This window comes from Musca autumnalis, unplaced genomic scaffold (assembly GCF_047663935.1).
Source record: "Musca autumnalis isolate F117 unplaced genomic scaffold, ASM4766393v1 scaffold_4, whole genome shotgun sequence".
NCBI classification, from domain to species: Eukaryota; Metazoa; Arthropoda; class Insecta; order Diptera; family Muscidae; genus Musca; species Musca autumnalis.
In genome coordinates, this window is record NW_027411977.1 from 137,507,706 (window position 1) to 137,527,441 (window position 19,736).

At 37.2% G+C, this 19,736-nt stretch overlaps 1 protein-coding gene across 25 annotated transcripts in view; it reads left to right on the forward strand.

The window, feature by feature from the left end:
• Positions 1–19,736, forward strand: part of Fhos (Formin homology 2 domain containing) — a 319,001-nt gene that overhangs the window by 51,111 nt on the left and 248,154 nt on the right. For 23 of the 25 annotated variants that reach the window (XR_012412379.1, XR_012412381.1, XR_012412383.1 and 20 more), the window contains 2 exons: positions 10,318–10,374; positions 10,439–15,732. Coding sequence is in view for 19 of the 25 variants with exons in the window: in XM_073981760.1 (XP_073837861.1) it covers positions 10,318–10,374; positions 10,439–15,732 (5,351 nt within the window). In the remaining 6 variants the exon portion in view is untranslated. Of the gene's footprint in view, positions 1–9,893; positions 10,146–10,317; positions 10,375–10,438; positions 15,733–19,736 lie in introns of those variants that run through there. The other 2 variants (XM_073981776.1, XM_073981767.1) reach the window with 2 other exon arrangements.

Here is a 19,736-nt window from a genome sequence, read left to right on the forward strand (position 1 = left end):
GCATTGCAAATGTAAATACACATGAGAGAAAATAAGAGGAAAAGAAAAACAAAATGCGAGCGTGCTTCGTGAAGAATGGGGTTTCTGTAACACTGTGTAAGAACTGAAAAAATCGTCGGACCCATAGACGCCAGTACATTTTTTAATTTCTTTATGTAAAGAAAATAAATGGGAAAGTTTCATAGCCGAGAAATCTATGGCTGTGACGATGAATGTCTGACTGGAATTCCGGAAGTTAATATAATTTTCCACCTGAAGAAAATTGTTGCATGAAATAAAAATTCTTTTTCATTTTCAGGTGGTTTCCAATTTGTTTTACCACATAGGTCCACACTTTGATATAGCCCCCATATAAAGGTGGCGCCTGGTTGAAGAGATTTTTTGATACATTTACCTTATTATGACCTTTGGGTTTTCGTGGTAACAAAATATCTCCATCTCCATCATCCTGTGAACAGGAAGGAAAATTAACTAATATGCATTTCATGGTGGAGAGTATAAAAAGTTCAGCCCGGCCGAACTTATCATTTTTTTTAGTTGTTAATTTTAATATTTTCAGTTTTTTTTCTAAAAGATAATGATATGTTATTTTTTATAAAAATTGCATTAATATTTTGGGGGTTTTGATGTTGGCGTGCACATTTTCCTGTATTTTGGAATATATGTATGCTTTTATGTTATGTTTCGCAACAGGTCCAAGTTCCGGTGTAGTCTTCATTCAACGATGCACTTGATTTAAATATATCCTGGGCTATACATACCCCCCATCGAACAAAATCGGGTGTTACCGTTACATGGTAACTATCCCAAAACGATGAGCTGCACTGAAACACTTGAGTACGGATGTTTGCCACCCCTTAAGAACACAAACTACTAACAAATTTTGCAAAAATAATTTCAAAAACCGTACCGTTTATGGCGGCACAAATTTTAGCAAGAAGATTTCCTCTGTCTGGACAATACGAAATGTTTAATACCCACTGAAATGTGTAAATCTGTACATATAAGAGAGCTTAGTGATGACTGAGTGAGTGATTGACTGGCATATCATCGCCCAGACGAAACCGCTGAAGCTAAAAAGCTGCAATTTTGACTGTGGGTTGCTGTTGGTGTGAAGGGGTGAGATAAGGCTGGGTTTTTGGAAATTCGACCTAGAAGAGTACGAAAAGTACTAAAAGGTTCTAAATATGGTACCCTTTGTATTAGGCAAACGCTAGAATTCTGAAATTTGGAATGAGGTCAACTGATGGAGAGATAGAAGGATGTACCAAAGGGTTTTTGGAAATTCGACCTCTAAGTGTACGAAAAGTTACAAAATTTAGTACCAGTTCTATATTTTGAAAGGATTTAGCTAAAACTTGGAATTTGGTATGTAAATGAAGGTTGGGAAGTGGTGTTTATAAAAGGAAATGGTTTAAGAAATTCGTACTCAGGTGTACGAAAAGAACTAAATGGTACTAAATATAGTACAATTTGGATGTTGGTGAAAGGATAGAGCTGGAAACTTGAAATTTGGAATTAAGATTACTGACGGAGTATAGGATTCAGATATAAGGGGAAGTTTTGGAAATTCGTATGTTGTTACTAAATTTAGTACAACTTGGATTTCGGTCAACGGATAGAGTTCGAAACCTGAAATTTGGATTTACGATTACTGTTGGAGTGTAGGATTGAGATAGGTTTGGTAATTCGTAAATTATGTGAACGAAAAGAACTAAATGGTACTATATTTAGTACAACTTGGATTTGTGTCAACGGATAGAGCTGGAAGCCTGAAATTTGGAATTAAGATCACTGATGGAGTGGAGGTAGTTTTGGAAATTCATACCTATGGGTACGGAAAGTACTTCATGTCCTAAATTTGGTACATTTAAATTTGGGTGAACAGATAGAGCTGGAATCCCAAAGTTTGGAATCAAGATAACTTATGGAGGTAGTTATGGAAATTCGTACTTATAGGTATGGAAATTTAAAATGTATAATAAGGGTTACTTAAGGAGTGCAGGAATGAGGTTGTTTTGGGAATTCGTACTTATGGGTCCGGAAAGTACTAAATTTGGTACAATTTGGATTTGGGGGAACGAATAGAGCTGGAATCCTGAAATTGGGAATTAAGATTACCGTTGGACTGTAGGATTGGGTTAGTCCTGGAAATTCGTACTAAATGGTACTAAATTTGGTACAATTTAAATTTAGGTGGATGGATAGAGCTGAAATTTGGAACTAAGATTACTTATGGCGTGTAGGATTGTGGTAGTTTTGGAAATTCGTATTTATGGTTACGGAAAGTACTAAATGGTACTAAGTTTGGTAAATTTAGGATTTATGTGAACAGATAGAGCTGGAATCCTGAAATTTATAATTAAGATTTCTTATGGAGTGTAGGATTGATGTAGTTTTGGAAATTCGTACTTATGGGTATGGAAAGTACTAAATGGTACTAAATTTGGTACAATTTATGTATATTTGGGTGAACGGGTAGAGCTGGAATCCTGAAATTTCGAGTTAAGGTTACTGTTGGAGTTTAGGATTGAGGACGTTTTGGAAATTTGGTACAATGTGGAGTTTGGCGAAAGGATAGCGCTGGAATCCTGATATTTGAAATTAAGATTATTGTTAGAGTGTAGATTTGAGGTGGTTTTGGAAATTCGTATTTATGAGTAAGAACGTACTAAATGGTACTAAATTTGTTTCAATTTGGATTTGGGTGAACGGAGAGAGCTGGGATCCTGAAATTTAGATTACTGTTGGAGTGTATGACTGAGGTAGTTCTGGAAGTTCGTACTTATGGTTACGAAAATTACAAAATGGTACTAAATTTGGTATAGTTTAGATTTTGGTGGACGGATAGAGGTGGAATCCTGAAATTCGAAGTTACTGTTTGAGTTAGTTTTTAAAATTCGTATTTTCATATGGAGGTAGAGAGGAAGTTTTAGAAATTCCTACTTATGTATACGAAAAATACTAAATCGCGGTTGGGATATAGTTTTGGATAAAAGGAAGTAATTTTTGAAACTTACAGATATTATACGTACTAAATATGGTACCAGTTTGGTGTTGCATGAAGGGGTATGGGTGGAATTTCGAATTGTTGTAAGAGGGATTGTGTTGGTGATTAGATAAGGATTTTTTGAAATGCATACAAATTCTGAAATTAGCCTGAGGGCTGGAATAGAAGTGGAATTCTGATATATTATTATGTTGTCAGGCTCATTGTTAGAGGCGATCGTACAATAAGTGCACTAGAAGTATTAAAGAATACTAAATATTGAAGCTCTGGTATTGAGTGAATGGATAAATGAAATTTGTTATGAGGATCACTGTTGAGATTGGATCAGATTGTTTATTAAAATCCTCCTTTAAATGTATGAAAGGTTTCTACATGTAATACCATTGACATTGGGTGAACAGGTAGAGCTAAGACTGTAACAATTGAGCTAAGGTCCTGGATTTTAATAATTGTACTGAATAATGTACTATTGTTTCTATGTTAACACGAATTCTTCTTCTAATTAATGTACTGAAATAAAAAAGTAAAACGAAACTTTTCAACATTTTTTTATTTTAGTGTATTTTAAACGTTATAGTGGGTCTCATGCATAAAAACGAGTAAAAGCGATGAGTTGAGTCAAGTAAGCAATTGCTCGTAAGTTAAGTTAGATCGAACAGCAACAGCTTTTGCTCAATTTCGTATGCATAAAAATGAGTTCAAACCAATTGCAATTACTTGAGTATATTGAGATCAAACGTCTAATTGTTATTGAAGCGCAAACATGTCGCCAAGTGGAAGTGAAGTAGAAGTAGAAGCGAATAATAATAATAAAATTGAAACTGACGATATATCTAAATTTTTAGAAAGAAAAATAAATATTTACTTGAAAAAAGTCAGTTACAAAGCATTAAAAATAAGAAACAAGAAACAATAGAAACATGTGTCAAAGAAATGAAGCAATAATTTGCCTGCCATTTCCTTTGACAATCTTTTATTTGATCTGCATCTTTCGGGAATTTTATCCATTCGCTTGCTTTGGCAGATATAAGTTTTGCAACTTCCGCAATTGTTCGCTACACAGTTGATTGATGGACTCCAATATCTGTGGCTATACCATTTTGGAATCCAGGATCCGCACAGAATCTTAAATAGAATCGAATTTTATCAATGTTGCTGACGGTACCACCACGTCTTTCTTCTGATTCCTCAAAAAAATAATTCGCTAACCAGCAAATGCCACTACCATCAAATCTATGTACTTATCATTTTATTATTAATTATATAAAAAATAATAATTAAGATTACAAACCTGTGTATTTTTTTATCCTTTTTTTATTTATTTGTGGTACAAAATATTCAGCCATGATTCCTTTTTAGTGTACGCGAGTCAAAGGCATGCTCCACAAAATTTAAGCAAGAGCTCACAAAAGTAAGCAAAACCTTGTTTTTATGCATATGAAAATGAGAACAATCTCATCTAACTTCAACTTCTAAGTTCAAACTGAGCAAGAAGAGATCAAACGTGAGCAGTGAGTAAAAGCAAATACATCAAATTTTATTATGCATACGACAAGCACCTTTTACTCAAAAAATCGAGTCCGAGCTCAAGCTCACGTTTTATGCATGAGACCCAATAAGTTCATTTGAAAAGGTAGATCTATGCGGCTAATGTTTTACAAGAAGATTTTTACACCCTGAGAATAAAAAGGCCTAAAATAAAATGTATCAAAAATTAACTGTTATATAAGGTAACATCTTTTGACTAAAGGTTTCCAACATTTTGATATCACAAATTCCAAAATTCGGTTGGAAAATGTGGATAACATTTTCAAAATACCCATAGCGTTGAAGTGTAGAGGTCTTTTTTGAGATTCGAACAAAACGTGTACGAACAGTACTTGAAAGAAATTAAATATCAATTCAAATAGGTATTAGTACATCAAAATTTTCAGTGTTCACCATATTAAATATTCTTTATTTTTATATTATTCCTTTTCCGCATACGAAGTAGCGGGCATTTTGCTAGTTCTGTATAAACGGATAAATTCCCAGAAATTTACCTAAAACGAGATTATAATATTCATAAACTATTATGGCCCAATGGGTGCCACCGTGGCGCAATGGCTGGCGCGTCCGCCTTGCACCTGAAATGACGGGTTCCAACGATGTCAAAATAACCCTCTGCGAAATGTAGGGGACATTTCCTGAGTATTCTAGCCATACAAAACTTCTCTATAAGTGGTGTCGTAAGACATTGACCTAATATAAATTGGCGCACAATGTTTCAGAAATCGATTTCCCTGGCTAATTTGGCTATTTTATTTTTCCGCAGGTACATTTTAATGCCCTCTTTAAGCCCATTTAAACTTGTGTTTTTGTATTCGTGATCTAAACGCGGCGCGCATTCAGGTATTTCAAAAAGTCAACAGTAGGATTAAAGGAAGCAGTATAAGAAATTTAGTGGCATGGGATCTGTATCTGATTTATCCCAAAAATAGTGTGTGATGCTACATCCACGGTTCTTGATGGATTTTATCGCAAAATGTATAGATCAATGTATTTTTCATGGTTGATAGTGAAATCGGATGCGCATAAAAAGTTTATTCACATTGTGCAATTTATATGCATTGTACAGTTTTTTGCACACTTAACTGCGGACGATGTTACATCTTAGCGGCCAAAGTAAATCCTAGCAAATGTGTACAAAGAATTCGCTCTTTTGGTAAACCGTGATTATGATTATTTCGCGATTAACACGCCTTTCAAAATGACATTGCCAAATACAGTTTTATTTCAAAAAAATTATACCCCATTTAAAGAAATTCAAAATTTATTTGAACGTTCTCCATATCTTCCGCCAGATGTTAGCGAGTATTCGAGAAGTGCTTAGAATAACAAATGTGAATTTTTGCGTGAAATTTAACTAAAATAGAAGATAAAACTAACTGATAAAATAAATTTGAAAAAAAAATATTTTCTCTTACAATAATTTTATAAATTTGCTGAATATATTTTTTGTTTTTTCCGATAAACGGATTTGTATAATTTTAGTTTCATTTGAATCTTTGCGATGTTTAGATTACGCACATATTTTTTAATATTTTTCAGATGCATGAAAACCACCAATTTATTTCTTTCTTAATTTCGAAAATTTACAACTCTTTCCTTAGGAAGCCATAAGTTAACAATATTTCTCAATATAATGAATAGCGTTTAATTAAGATTTTGTCTTATAATCAGAATTGAAACCGCAATAACTTTGAGATTTGAGAATGGTTTCATTTGAATCTTTGCGATGCACTATAGGTTAAACAGTCTATTTTACTGGCGAAAAGTCAGATTTCGCACTTTGTATTTTCACTTATTTTGTGTTACTTTCTTGTAAGAAACACTTCAAATATAATAAAAATAAATATTGTTTTTGTATGAGAATTTTGTACCGTTACATGGCAAGCTGCCAAATATGTATTATCCAAATATCTTTAAAAACTTGTTAAGGAAATATGTTTACTTATATACTTTCAGGGTGAAACAAAATCACAATATTAGCATAAGTAACGATTTGATTAGAAAGTATTCGATATCTATTTATCGAAAATGCCCTCCTATCATCATTTATGTGTATAAATAGTTACTAAATGGGTGTTAACTTTGAATTTTCGAAGAAAGTAGAACATTTTGAGGTTATGTACGCTTTTAAAGTCTCGGCAACGTTAGGCAATGAAAGTGAAAATTAAAATTGGTTCAAATTGGCAGAAAATTTTATGTGATTTTGCGTAAATTTGCTCGACAAGAATTATACAACTTTTATTAGGTTACCATATTTTTCATAATATTGATTTTTTTGAAGTCAGGTTCACATTAAAACTAAAACGAAACACAAAAAAAAAGCTTCTGAACTTATCGGACGTCGATGCCTACAATTCTGTAGACAAATATCAGACCTTCCAGTTTTTGTCCCCAAAGGGTTAAGGTACCAGTTGTGTATTTGGTCCATAAAGGGTTAATTTTTTGGCCCACGCTGTTCCATTTTTATCCCTGAATCTAAAAAAGCTATATTAACTTAAAGCAAATACCTGTTTTAACTTTAAGACTTTTGGCCAATAAAATAGCCCGTTTGACCTATAGTGCGATGTTTAGATTACGTACATATTTTTTAATATTTTTGAGATGCATGAAAACCACAAATTTTTTCCTTTCTTAATTTCCGCGAAACTTTACAACTCTTTCCTTAAGGTAATGGGATCTCAGTAAACATATAGTATGTAGGAAGCATAAATTAACAATATTTCTCAATATAATGAATAGCGTTTTAATAAGATTTTGTCTTATAATCAGAATTGAAACCACCATAACTTTGAGATTTGAGAACGTGAATTTTTCTCAATCCATATACCAACAATCGTTCATGTAGATTCAAAAAAATAAATTTGTTTCAAATGGAATATTAAAAATTTTTGACTTTTCCTCATATACCCTTTCATACGGGCAAACTGTGCCTCATCGAAATAATGGTTTAAGACCCCAAGTATGTTCGGACGAAATACGTTTCAGACAATTTGGAGTTGATTTAGCCATGCACGATAACTTTTGAATGGAATAACCAATTTGATCCATACTTTGCACATCGTGAAATTTCTTCCAGACTTAGTTGATGTTCCAATATGGTTCAATCCTTCGGGTACCTCCCTCACAACATTTCGGAAAATTTCAGTTTAGGGTATGCTCTCGAAAAGCTTTGGTTTTTGTTGTAGCACCTTGTATTTACTGCCCCTATACGAAGGTACAATTTTCATCAGGGGCAAGTTCATATCATCTGAAAAATAGTCTGAAAGGTGGAAAAAACCCCTAGGACACCGTGTATAGTGGTTGGAGCATAAGATAACTCTCGAATGGGTCTGCCGATTCCGTCCAAAATATTTTAAAAACTTAGTTTAAGTTCGAAGATAAGCAGTATCATTCCACTCCTCCATGTACCTCCCCCACAAAAGTTAAAAATTTTTCGTAAAAATTGTGCGCATGATAACTCTTAACGGGAGTTACAGATTTTATCCATACTTTACACATCCTAATATATCTACCAGATATAGATCAGGTTCGAATATGGACTATATTTGTCTACTCTTTCGGGTACCTCCTACACAACATTTCGGATAAGTTCACTTTAAGACCTGCTCTCAAATCACTTAGATTTTTGTTGAAGCAACCTACATTCTCTGTCTCAATTACGAGGGTTTAATTTTTTTTTCAGGGGCAAGTCCATACCGAAAGGTGTACCATAAGAAGTGGCTGTAGAGCACGTTAACTCTCGAACTGATCACCGATTTGGACCAAAAATTGGCCTTCGTCATATTTTGTCCAAACTTATTTTCAGTTTGAATATGGGTCATACCGGTCCATAACTTCCGGTACTCCCCCCCCCCCATTATACAAAAAATGTCAATAACATGGTATGCACGATATCCCTTGAACGGGTTTGTTCGAAGATCCTTTGGAAATGTATACCTGGCATACTGGTCCAAAAGTTATACGATGACCCACTGAAATGACTAGTGGGCGCGATATCTCTCAAAAATATATGACTCCCATACTAAGATCCACTTCCATAATGGACTATGTCGGTCCATTCCATCAAGTACCTCCTCCGCAATACTTTACTCCGAATCCAAATTTTTGTCGGCAAATTCAAATGTCCAAAAAGACCAAAAAATTCTGAAAATACGGTAAATACATTCGATCTATACGTAGATGAAAATTTCAATTCACGTATGTCGGCAAAACCGACTGATACTTTTTACTTGTTTCTTTTTTTTCAAAAACAAGACTTATCAAAAATAGCCTATAGTACAAGTTGTATATTTAAAACTTACCTACAAGATTGGTATTTACGATTCTTAAAAAGGAGGAGTTACCATTCTTAAGATATCGCGATCTAACAGTCAAATCAAATATATGGGGAAATAAGTCGCGTAAATAAATCACGGTTTTTTTAGGTTTTCACGATTTTGCTTGGAAACCGCAAGTCCTATCGAAATGGGAAAATGTTGTAGCAGTGAAAATTCTCTACAAGATTGACCTTTATGATAGTTTTGTACGTTTTACCATTTTTGATATATAGACGTTTAGGGTTTCATTAAGCTTTCTAGCCATTATCTCAGGAAATATGAACTTGTCCCCGAAAAATGTACCTTCGTAAGCGGGCCGTTAGGACAACGTGCTAAAATTTTTTTCAAAACAATCCGAAAGCAGCTCTTAAACTTCACTTTTCCCAATATTGTGTGGGAGATAGCTGAAGGAGTGGACCGTTATAGTCAATATTCAAACCCGATCTATATGTGGAAGGAATAATACTATTTGCAAAGTTTGGACCAAATCGATATCTCTCTTCGAGAGTAATCGGTAACATCATTTTACAGAAAAAATTTTGAATTTTGTTGGCGAGGTAACCGAAGGATGTGGCCCAAAAACATTATTATATATAAAATCATACTGGTTCAGTGTTAAATATTGTATTTATATAAAAATGTAATAAGTTTATTGCAATCACCTAACTCTTAGTATTAAAATCAATCAAATTTTAAAAACATTTATTGATTTGGATGGGTCGCACTTTCTCAGCCCCATCAACAACAATTTACATTCAATTGACGTAAAGTGTGGCAAGTGCAAAAAAATTTGACGAAAGGGTGTTATCTTTTCGAATACTTTTATGTTGTCATGTCTACCGCATGCCAGTATATACTTACACATACATATGTATTTATACATGCATTAAGTCGCCATAGATATCAATAGCGGATGGTTGATATGCCTGTGGCAGTGATGCGAACGATATGCGGCAACTAATAGAATGCAATCTGATTGATTTTCAGAAAAAAATAAAACAAATTCAACAGCAAATAGTCTATTTCACACACCGAGACACATGCCATACGGACAGACCTTGTGTGTTCGTTCGTTCATGCACTTTGATGGCGCACTTTTCCCCCATACAACCGGCAATGATCATCGATAAAAGTTAAAGTGCCAACGGCACGTTGACTGGCTGGCTCTCTGGCTGATTGATTGCAAAATAAAAATGCGTTTTGTTTTCATTCTAAACTATTTTTGACACAAAATCAATGTTGAAAGCATGTGCAGGCCATTAAAAGAGGTCTTTAGTTTTATGGTTTAGTATGTAATAATGATTTCGAAACATCCCAAACTAGAAGTCCATCAAATCCCCCCAAGCTGTAGAACATTTGGAATTTGTTATATTTATATGCTACCGTTCTATTTAATTGATGTAACTTTAATTTGTTTTTTTTTCTTTGATTTGCTTTCAGACACCATTTAAATCCTCCCTACCCTCAACCTACAAATCCTCAACAACATCCTCTTCGGTAAGTAGGAAATGGATTTTATTACCAAAATTACCAATTAATGTTCTTTACTTTCTGTTCACAGTATTCTTCACGTGATGACATCAGCGGAACTTCACGTTACACATCCTCTGCCCTTGCATCCCCAAGCTCCTATCGTCCTTCCTTTTCCGGCGGAACTTATCGCCTGAAACGTGATACCCCTACTGTTTCAACTACCAGCTCATACGTTAGTCGTTATACTCCGTCGTCTAGTGCTGCAGCGTCATCAACCACTTTGGCGAAAGCCGACAGTTCATCGTCTGATATGAAATCCGTGAGCCAACTGAAACGTTATGGCTCCACATCAAGTAGTATAGGCAAATATTCTCGAGAACCCAGTCCAGCAGCCTTGGAGCATACTAATCGCATGAGATCACGAGATCCCAGCCCCGGCATTCGATCGCTAAAGGGACATTCACGTGATCCCAGTCCAGGCATGGACAATAAATATAAAGTTGGATATGGTAGTTCCTATCGCATGAATATGCCAAAAACGTCCACATCAGCTTCAACCCCAACAACATCCTCATATAGTAGCACACGTTATGGGGCCACCCGTACCCCATCATCAACGTCTGTTGCTGAGAAGACCTCAACGACAAGAACGGCTTCTTCAACTTCCTTGGCGGACAAAACTAAAGGATATGGTGCTACCAATCGCACTCCTTCCACTACATCATTGGCTGAAAAATCCCTTAGCTACGGTACTGCCAGTGCCAGAAGGACACCTTCTACCACATCATTGGCAGAAAAACCGCTGGCCTATGGCAGTTCAAATGCAAGACCAACGTCCTCGGCCACATCCAACATTAGCTATGGGCTTAGTAGCAGAAATTCTTCTTCCTCCATAAAGCCGACCGAGGAAAAACCCTTGGCTTCGGAAGGTAGACCACGAACCACCTCAAATCAATCGTCCATTTCCTACTTAGCCAGAGATTATCAGACAAATCAAAATGATATTCCTCAGCAAGTTCCTGTTCAGGTACCACAAAAATGTGAATCACCCAAAACCACCAATACACCTGCAAAGCCAATGGAAAGCAAGGACGATCCTCTGGAGGAAGATGAAGATTCAGAATCAACAGAAGAATCGGATACTTCGGAAGATGATGAGCTACCAGAGCCACCAAAGGAATTATTTTTAAGCGTTACCGTGTGTACTCGTGGCACTTCTCCCAATCCTCCAGGAAGCCAAACATCTGGTAGGCCAACGCAAAGCTTGGCCATTACCATTGAGAAAACTATACTTCGATCTACTTCGAAAAGAAAAATGGTGGAAAAGGAAATGCAATCTGAAGAATGTACGAAAGTTACCCGCTATGGCCACAACAGTCGTCTTTCGCCTTTTAATCCACCCGCTGAAAAGCGACGTTCACCTTCCAATTTGCGTTACAGCAGCAGCCCTTTGTCTACGACTTCAAAGTCAACCTCAGTGACTGCGAATGATAGCCGACGCGAAGATTCTACCACATCCAGCAGTAGTCCCAGTAGAACAACCAAAACAGCATCACCAACAACTACAAAGTCGAAACTTTCTCCTCCCCGTGTGGGTAGACTCAAATCTCGACAATCTTCAGTGGAAAGTCTGAGCCCAAAGAAACCACCGGTTGGACCGAAAGCTGAGTCACCATTTAAATCCCCTTCACCCAGTTCGCTAAGTCCAGGCCCCTCCAGATTACCCAACAAAGATTTCCGTAAGTCATCACTGAACGTGGGTCCAACAGATCGAACTCGGAAATCACGTACACCCAGTACAGGAACTGATTCCGATTTCAATACCATCGATGCCTTGAATGGGGCCCTACAAGCCATTCAACGTTTGGAGCGTTCACCCAGTGCCTGTTCCGAAATTAGTGTGGCCTCAAATCGCTCAGCAAGACTTCGTAATATGAGCAGTGAAAATAAATTGCGGCCGCGATGTCTGAGCAAAACGTTGGGCAGTCGCACACCTCCATCACCGCTGAGTCGTCAAAACAGTAACACAAGTATTAAACCTGTTAAATCTCCTTTAGCCGCCTCTCCTTTGGCAATGCGTTCAAATAAAATTCTAGTCACAGCCGCCACATCCTCATCCAGTGGCACCGAAAGCTCTGCGGCAGAGCCTAAAAAGCCACACAAGAAAATCGTGAAAAAGAAGGTTGTAAAATTAGCCCAAGCCCCTGCCAGCAGCAGCACTAGCACTGCCCTTAGCAGCACTAACAATTCCGACAATCAAAGTTCACCGACAACGTCATCAACGGCTAATAAACGTTCACTGCCACAACCAAAAGCTGCCGTTGGCGGCACCTCAACTGCCATACCTGCTGCTGCCGCTACAAAGAAAACTGAATCATCTCCTCTAAAAAAATCCGCCTCCACCTCATCTCGCACCGAAAAAGACCCACTACGCCGTTTGAAAAAATTGTCTTCTGTTTCGAATTTTTTTGTTGCCCAACAGAAAAATGCCAATAGCGATGATCAAATATACCTTGAGAGTACAGAGACCTCGGGTGGGGGTAGTGCCAGCGGAGGTGGTGGTGGCGAGGCAACGTCAACCGATTTGGATGTAGCTTCAACAAAATCATCAAAAAAGAGCATTAGTTTATTACGAGCGAACGAAACGAAAACATCAAAATCCACAACGCCAGCGACACCATCGAACGATAGCGCGAGTAGTGCCAGTAATCGTAACAGTCCCGCAGTTCAATATACTAGAGAAAACTCGGCAAGTGAACGTTCTACGCGTATTTCCAAATCATCCGCAAAGTCTTCAACTACTTCAAAGTCAAAGACAAAATCGAAATCCTCTTCCACCTCAGCATCAACTTCAAGTTCAAGTGGTGGCGTTGCCGTCAAGAACAAATTAACAGCAACAAAAATGCCAATCGAACAGCAATCAGAATCATATGGGGCAACAACCGGAACAACCTCCACGGGAGGAACGGATTCGGAAGAGCCCAGTTGGTGGCAAGATACAAGTCAACAAATCGATACTTCCTCTGCCTTGGACTGTAGTTTCAAAGATGAAATGCGTTTCAAGGTGAGACATGTTGACTCCGGCGAAACCGCATGGTGGTTGCGTAATGACGATGAAGCTACCTTGGCCGATGATGTGGCCACTATCAATCAGGATGAGGAAGATGCCGAACAGAAGAGTAACAAGTCGCAGGAACCTGGCTGGTGGGAAACGACGGACGATATCAACGATCCCAACGAGGGAAACGAATACCAAAACGACAAAAATATTTCATTTAGTGATTTAGATTACAAATCGAAAACCTATTTCAATGACCATCAAGAAATAACCGACAGCGAATCGCGACCTTTCCCGCGCAGTCGTCTAACTCCAGAAACAGATTGGTGGAATGACGATGATGAGGAGGACGACACAAATGCCAAGGCTGATGAGTTACCCAAAGAGAAACACTTAACCTCACCACCAACACCTGCCGTACAAAATGGAACAATTCAACTGAAAATATGCCGCGTTGAATCCACTGACGCAGCCTGGTGGCAGCAAGACGAATCAGAAGGTGGTGATCAAACAACCACCTCAAATGCCCAAGAAGAACAAAAACCCTCCGTAGAACCTGAGACATCATCAGCTACCACCAGTAGTAGTAGTAGCATGAGTGCAGAACCGAAAAAATGGTGGATGACAGGTCCCGCCAAAAAACTCTTTAACATTCCAAGAGTAGAATCCGGTGAGAAGGCCTGGTGGCAAACGGAAAATTCCGATAAAGAAAGTCAGCACAGTAAAAAGTCTCCGCCCCAGGAAAGAAATACTAATCCAGAAACCGAGTCGATGGCTCCACAAAATTCCACCATTAAGAAGCTCTTTAATCTTCCACGGGTGGAATCGGGAGAAAAAGCTTGGTGGCTGGAAGAGAATTCCGAAAAAGAAGATCAACACAGTAATTCCCAAGATTCACAGCAAAATAATTATCAACAACCCGAAGAAATCAGCAATGATCCTCCACCATCTGCATCGCCACCTCAAAATATCAAAATCAAGAAATTAATAAACATTCCCCGAGTGGAATCTGGTGAAAAAGCCTGGTGGTTAGAAGAAAGTCCTGAGCAGGAGAATAAGCGGAGTAACTCCCAAGATTCCGAGTGCTATCCTGGTTTACAGGAAACGGAACGCCAGAAAAGTCCCAACAAAAAGTTATTTAATTTATCCCGACTGGATTCAGATCAAGAAGAGGAGTCATGGTGGCAACATGATGGTCAAGAGAGAGGGAAAACACGCAGTAGATCGCGGGAATCTGAGCAGGAGTTTAGAAATAGTAACAGATCGGATAAAAGACAGCAGATTACCCCAACGAAAGAGCAAACAAATGTGTGGTCACCATCCACAAGAACTAGTCAAAGTCCTGTAAAACAGATATTTTCACAACCCGAAGAGCCAGATTCTTATGAAGCTAACATTGTTGTTGAAGAAGAAGAAGTGTGGCCACCACCCATTGGCAGAACGAGTGAAAGTCCCATGAAAAGAGTCTTTACACAACAGCAATCCCTAGAAGAACAAAAAGAACGCTGGTTGCAGGAACGCAATCGACATTTACAAAACCAATCTACCGAAGATATTTATCAAAATAACCCAGCTGGATTGGAGGAACCCAATTATCCCCATTCATATCAATTGAACACCGATGATGATGATTCGCATGATCATCAAACATCATTCTTGCCCCAAAATCGTGTTGACTCACAAACTGAACTGAGTAATTCGTTTAATTTTGAATACTCAGAACGGCCACCACCTTTGGGTCAATGTGCCAGCCCGGTACACCACGAAGAAGAACCCCCACAGCGAAACAATGAACCGTATTGCTCATCCCCCTACGACAACATTCCAATGACAAAAGTTCAACAAACACCTATGGCAAACAATGCGGCAACGATAATGGATGCAATAAGTCTAATGCCAATTTCAGGTGCATCACCACCCGCTTCCTCTGCCACACCACAATTGACCATGCTAGAAAATAATAAAATCAATGTCGCTGCCTATCAACAAACAACAATGCCCACAATAGCAGCTGAGAATGAGTGTGGATGGAGAAATGTAAAATCTCTGGCAGGCAATCAAAGACAAACACCACCCAACCAACAATACAACCAAAATGATTTACGTTCTAAAATCGAACGAGCTTTCATTTCACGCCACCAAAACATCGATGAGCTTTTGAGTGGGGCATGCCGGCCATTAAGCCCCATGTTTTTCGACAATGATGAAAGCTTTCAAACAATGCCCCCCACACAACGCAACATGTTTTTAGAGGAAATAACTCCAGACCAAGTGCGCATTCACGATAGCAGAGCACAAGTTTCGTACATTCAACGTATGGACAGGTAAGCTTTTATCGATATTTAAACAAAAATAATATTGTGAATGTCTGTTTAGTTGCTAATTCTTGGTGGAAAAAATCATCATCTTTTTATACCTTCCATGGAAGATATATTAAGTTTTTGTTTGTTTGTGACCAATTGAAATAATCATTTGTGACTTTATAAAGAATATATGGGAATTTATGAGTAAAATCGAAAACTTTTTAAAAAAGTGATTTTTGATTTTCTTTATTTTTTACTGTGTAGATGCTGCTCATCGCGGCTTTGAAAAAGTCGAATTCTGTAAAAACTATATACAAAGAAATACTCATAACTTCTTTAATATTGGTCCACTATGACAAAATCTCTTTTAGTATTTTTGTTGTTTTATCTACAAGATTTTATCTACAGATTTCTACAATATATTGACTGTATCGCTTACACCAGGGACGGATTCTGAAACAGCAATGTTTATGGATGAGAAAAATCCAAAAAAAAGAAAAAATCGCTAAACGGATTTTGTAATAAATCGCGATCAAAGTTCACATTGTTAGGTTTTTTATGTTTACACGATTTTGATTGGTTGGTTGTGGTAGCAGTGAAAATTCTGTACAAGATTAGCTGATTGATATTTTCCTAGGTTTAACCATTTTTGAGATATAGAGGTTCAGATCAAACTTACAGAGTTTTTTTCTTAAGTCTTCAGTGGGCCTATTCTGTAACTTTTTATCGACAGTCGTTATTGTTATATTTTTCGAGAATCTCATTTTAACAACATAATTAACAACCTTGATATTCTGTAAACTAATTTTAGCAACTTTTGTTAAAAATGTCGTTATGAAAACAACACAATAGTAGTTGTTAAAATCGACAAAATGTTCAATATAGAATTTGCTTTTATTTTGTGTGTGTTTTGTTTATGAATACATTCAAAATTTAAAGCTTTTGAAAGTTTATAGACAATTTGTCTACATTTTTAAAGAATAGCACAACCGTTACTGCAAACAATTTTTAGTGTCGACAACGTTGTCGACTGTCGGATTGTTAAAAAGTTACAGAATAGGCCTACTGGATTTAGTTAGAAAACTGCAAATCCTTTCGAAATGGTACTAACGAATATGTTGTAGCTGTACAAGATTGGCTTTCGTAATTAGGTTGTACCATTTTTGAGATATATAAGTTTAAGTTAGAAATTGCAGTCATGACATTGTTTTTATACCCTACACCACTATGTGAGAAGGGTATTATAAGTTGGTTTGGCCAAAAAGTTTGTAACGCATCGAAATAATGGTCGTAGACCCATACTTATATATACCAAAATGAATGTCTCGACGAGCTGAGTCGATCTGGCTATGTGTGTCCGTCTGTCCGTCTGTCCATCTAAACCTTGTAATCACGCTACAGATGTTGATGGGGGTCCCGGAGGGGAAGAAGCCTATTGATTTTGGTGATGGTCGGATAATAATTAGGGTCGGAATGGGCAAAAAGCGTATGTGGATAAAAAGACAACGTTTTCTTCCAAAGCGAATATCTCAGCTTCTGTATGGGGTATACCTAAAGCAAAACCTGACAATGAAAGTAGAAAATATCAGCTTTCTAATGATGTAAAGTAGATGCTCGTAGGTGATCAAACAACGAAGACTGACTATGAAAGTAGAAGATCCCGTCTTTACAATGATGCAAACTAGGTCGGAGTAGGTAACCAAATAACGGAGATATCGCAATAGTCGGTAATACATCCCATTTTTCTATTTTTTTGGAAATCACGCTACAGGTCGCAATTTTGATCGGATCGTCACGAAAATTTGAGGGTTAATGGGGGTCTCACAGCCTATTGATTTTGGTGATGGTCAGATAATAGTTAGGGGTCGGAATGGGCAAACACATATTTGGAGAAAAGTCAACATTTTATTTCAAAGCCAATATCGCTGTTTCTTTAAGAGGTATAGCAAAAGCAAAACCTGACAAGGAAAGTAGAAAATATCACCACCCAACGATGTAAAGTAGGTTGTCGTTGGTGGTCAAATAGCAGAGATATAGCAATAGTCGATAATGCATCCGATTTTTTTGTAATCACGCCACAGGTCGCAATTTTGATCGGATCGTCACGAAATTTTAGGGGTTAATGGGGGTCCCACACAGGAAGAAGCCTACTGATTTTAATGCTGGTCGGATAATATTCAGGGGTCGGAATGGGCAAAAACTTATTTGGAGAAAAGGTCTACGTTTTATTTCAAAGCCAATATCTCTGTTTCTTTAAGAGGTATAGCAAAAGCAAAACCTGACAAGGAAAGTAGAAAATATCACCTTTACAAAGATGTAAAGTAGGTTGTCGTAGCTGCTCAAACAACAGATATATCGCAATAGTCGGTAATGCATTCCATTTTCCGATTTGTTTGTAATCACGCTACAGGTCGCAATTTTTATCGGATCGTCACGAATTTTTTGGGAGTTGATGCGGGTCCCATAGAGGAAGAAGCCTGTTTAGTTTGGTGATGGTCGGATAATATTCAGAAGTCGGAATAAGCGAAAAGCTTATGTGGAGAAAAGTCAACGTTTTTTCTTATGCGAATATCTCCGCTTCTGGTTGGAGTATTCCAAAAGGAATACGCGTCAATAGAAGAATAAAAGGTCTCGTTTGTATTGATGCAAAGTATGTTGGTGTAAGTGAGCAAACCAAGATATTGCAAAATTCAGTAATATACCCAATTTTTCCATTTTTTGTAATCACGCTACAAGTTGGAATTTTGATCGAATAGTGACGAAATTTTGGGGGTATTGATTTTGGTGATAGTCGGATAATATTTAGGAGTCGGAATGGGGAAAAACTCATTTGGAGACAAATTCTAAGTTTTATTCTTGTCAATATATCGGCTTCTAGTAGTTGGAATACCCCTACAAAGCCTGTCAATGGAAGAAGAAAATATTACCTTTGCATTGGTGTAAAGCAGGTTGGCGATGGTGGTCAAACAAGGGAGATACCACAATAGTCGGTAATGCATCCAATTCTTCCATTTTTTGCAATCAAGCTACAGGTCGTCATTTTGATCGGATGGTCACGAAACTTTGGTTGCTTATGGGGGTCCCAGAGAGAAAGAGGCATATTATTTTTGGTGGTAGTCGGATTATATTCCCTAAAAGAAATGTTAACCAGTGAAAAGCTTATGCATAGGGGTAGTGGTGTAGGGTATCAAATCGTCAACCCCGTCTCGACTATAGCTTTTGCTCACTTGTTTGACTCTGCGTTTACACATGACAGGACAGTTGAGTTCATGTATTGTTGCCAAAAACCCAAAACTTGCTTGTGTGACGTAGGCGTCCCGTAAATTATGAATGAAATTATATTTTTTATAAATTTGAATTTATATTACTTTTCAATTTCCTCAATTTTTAATCAATTCCTGCCGAGGCAACTTGCGAAATGTTTGTATGTATTAGTAAAGCAGAGTTGTATTTGCAGACAGTCTGTCTTGTATAAACGCCAAGTAAGGAGGCGATACAGTCAATCCATTGTCCTAATTTGAACTTCTATATCTCAATAACGGTAAAAACTACGAAGATATCATAAAAGTCAATCTTGTAGAGAATTTTCAGAGCTACAGCATTTTTTTAGTCCTATTTCAACATGACTTGCGGCTTCCAAGCAAAATCCTAAAAACCCTTAAAATGTCAACTTGAATTAAGATTTTTTTAAAAAGCGATCCGGCGATTTTTTTTTGTTTTTTTATTTTTCTCATCTTTGAACATTGAAGTTTCAGAATCCGCAAAAACTTACCTGGAGGCCTATTCTGTAACTTTTTAACAATCGACAAATTTGTCGACACTAAAAGTTGTTTGCAGTAACGATTGTGCTATTCTGTAAAAATGTAGACAAATTGACGATAAACTTTCAAAAGCTTTCAATTTTTAATGTATTCCTAAACAAAACATACACATAAACCAAAGGCAAATCCAATATTGAACATTTTTGTCGATTTTTTAACTACTACTATTTTTGTGTTGTATAGGGTCATATATCAGGAAAAATG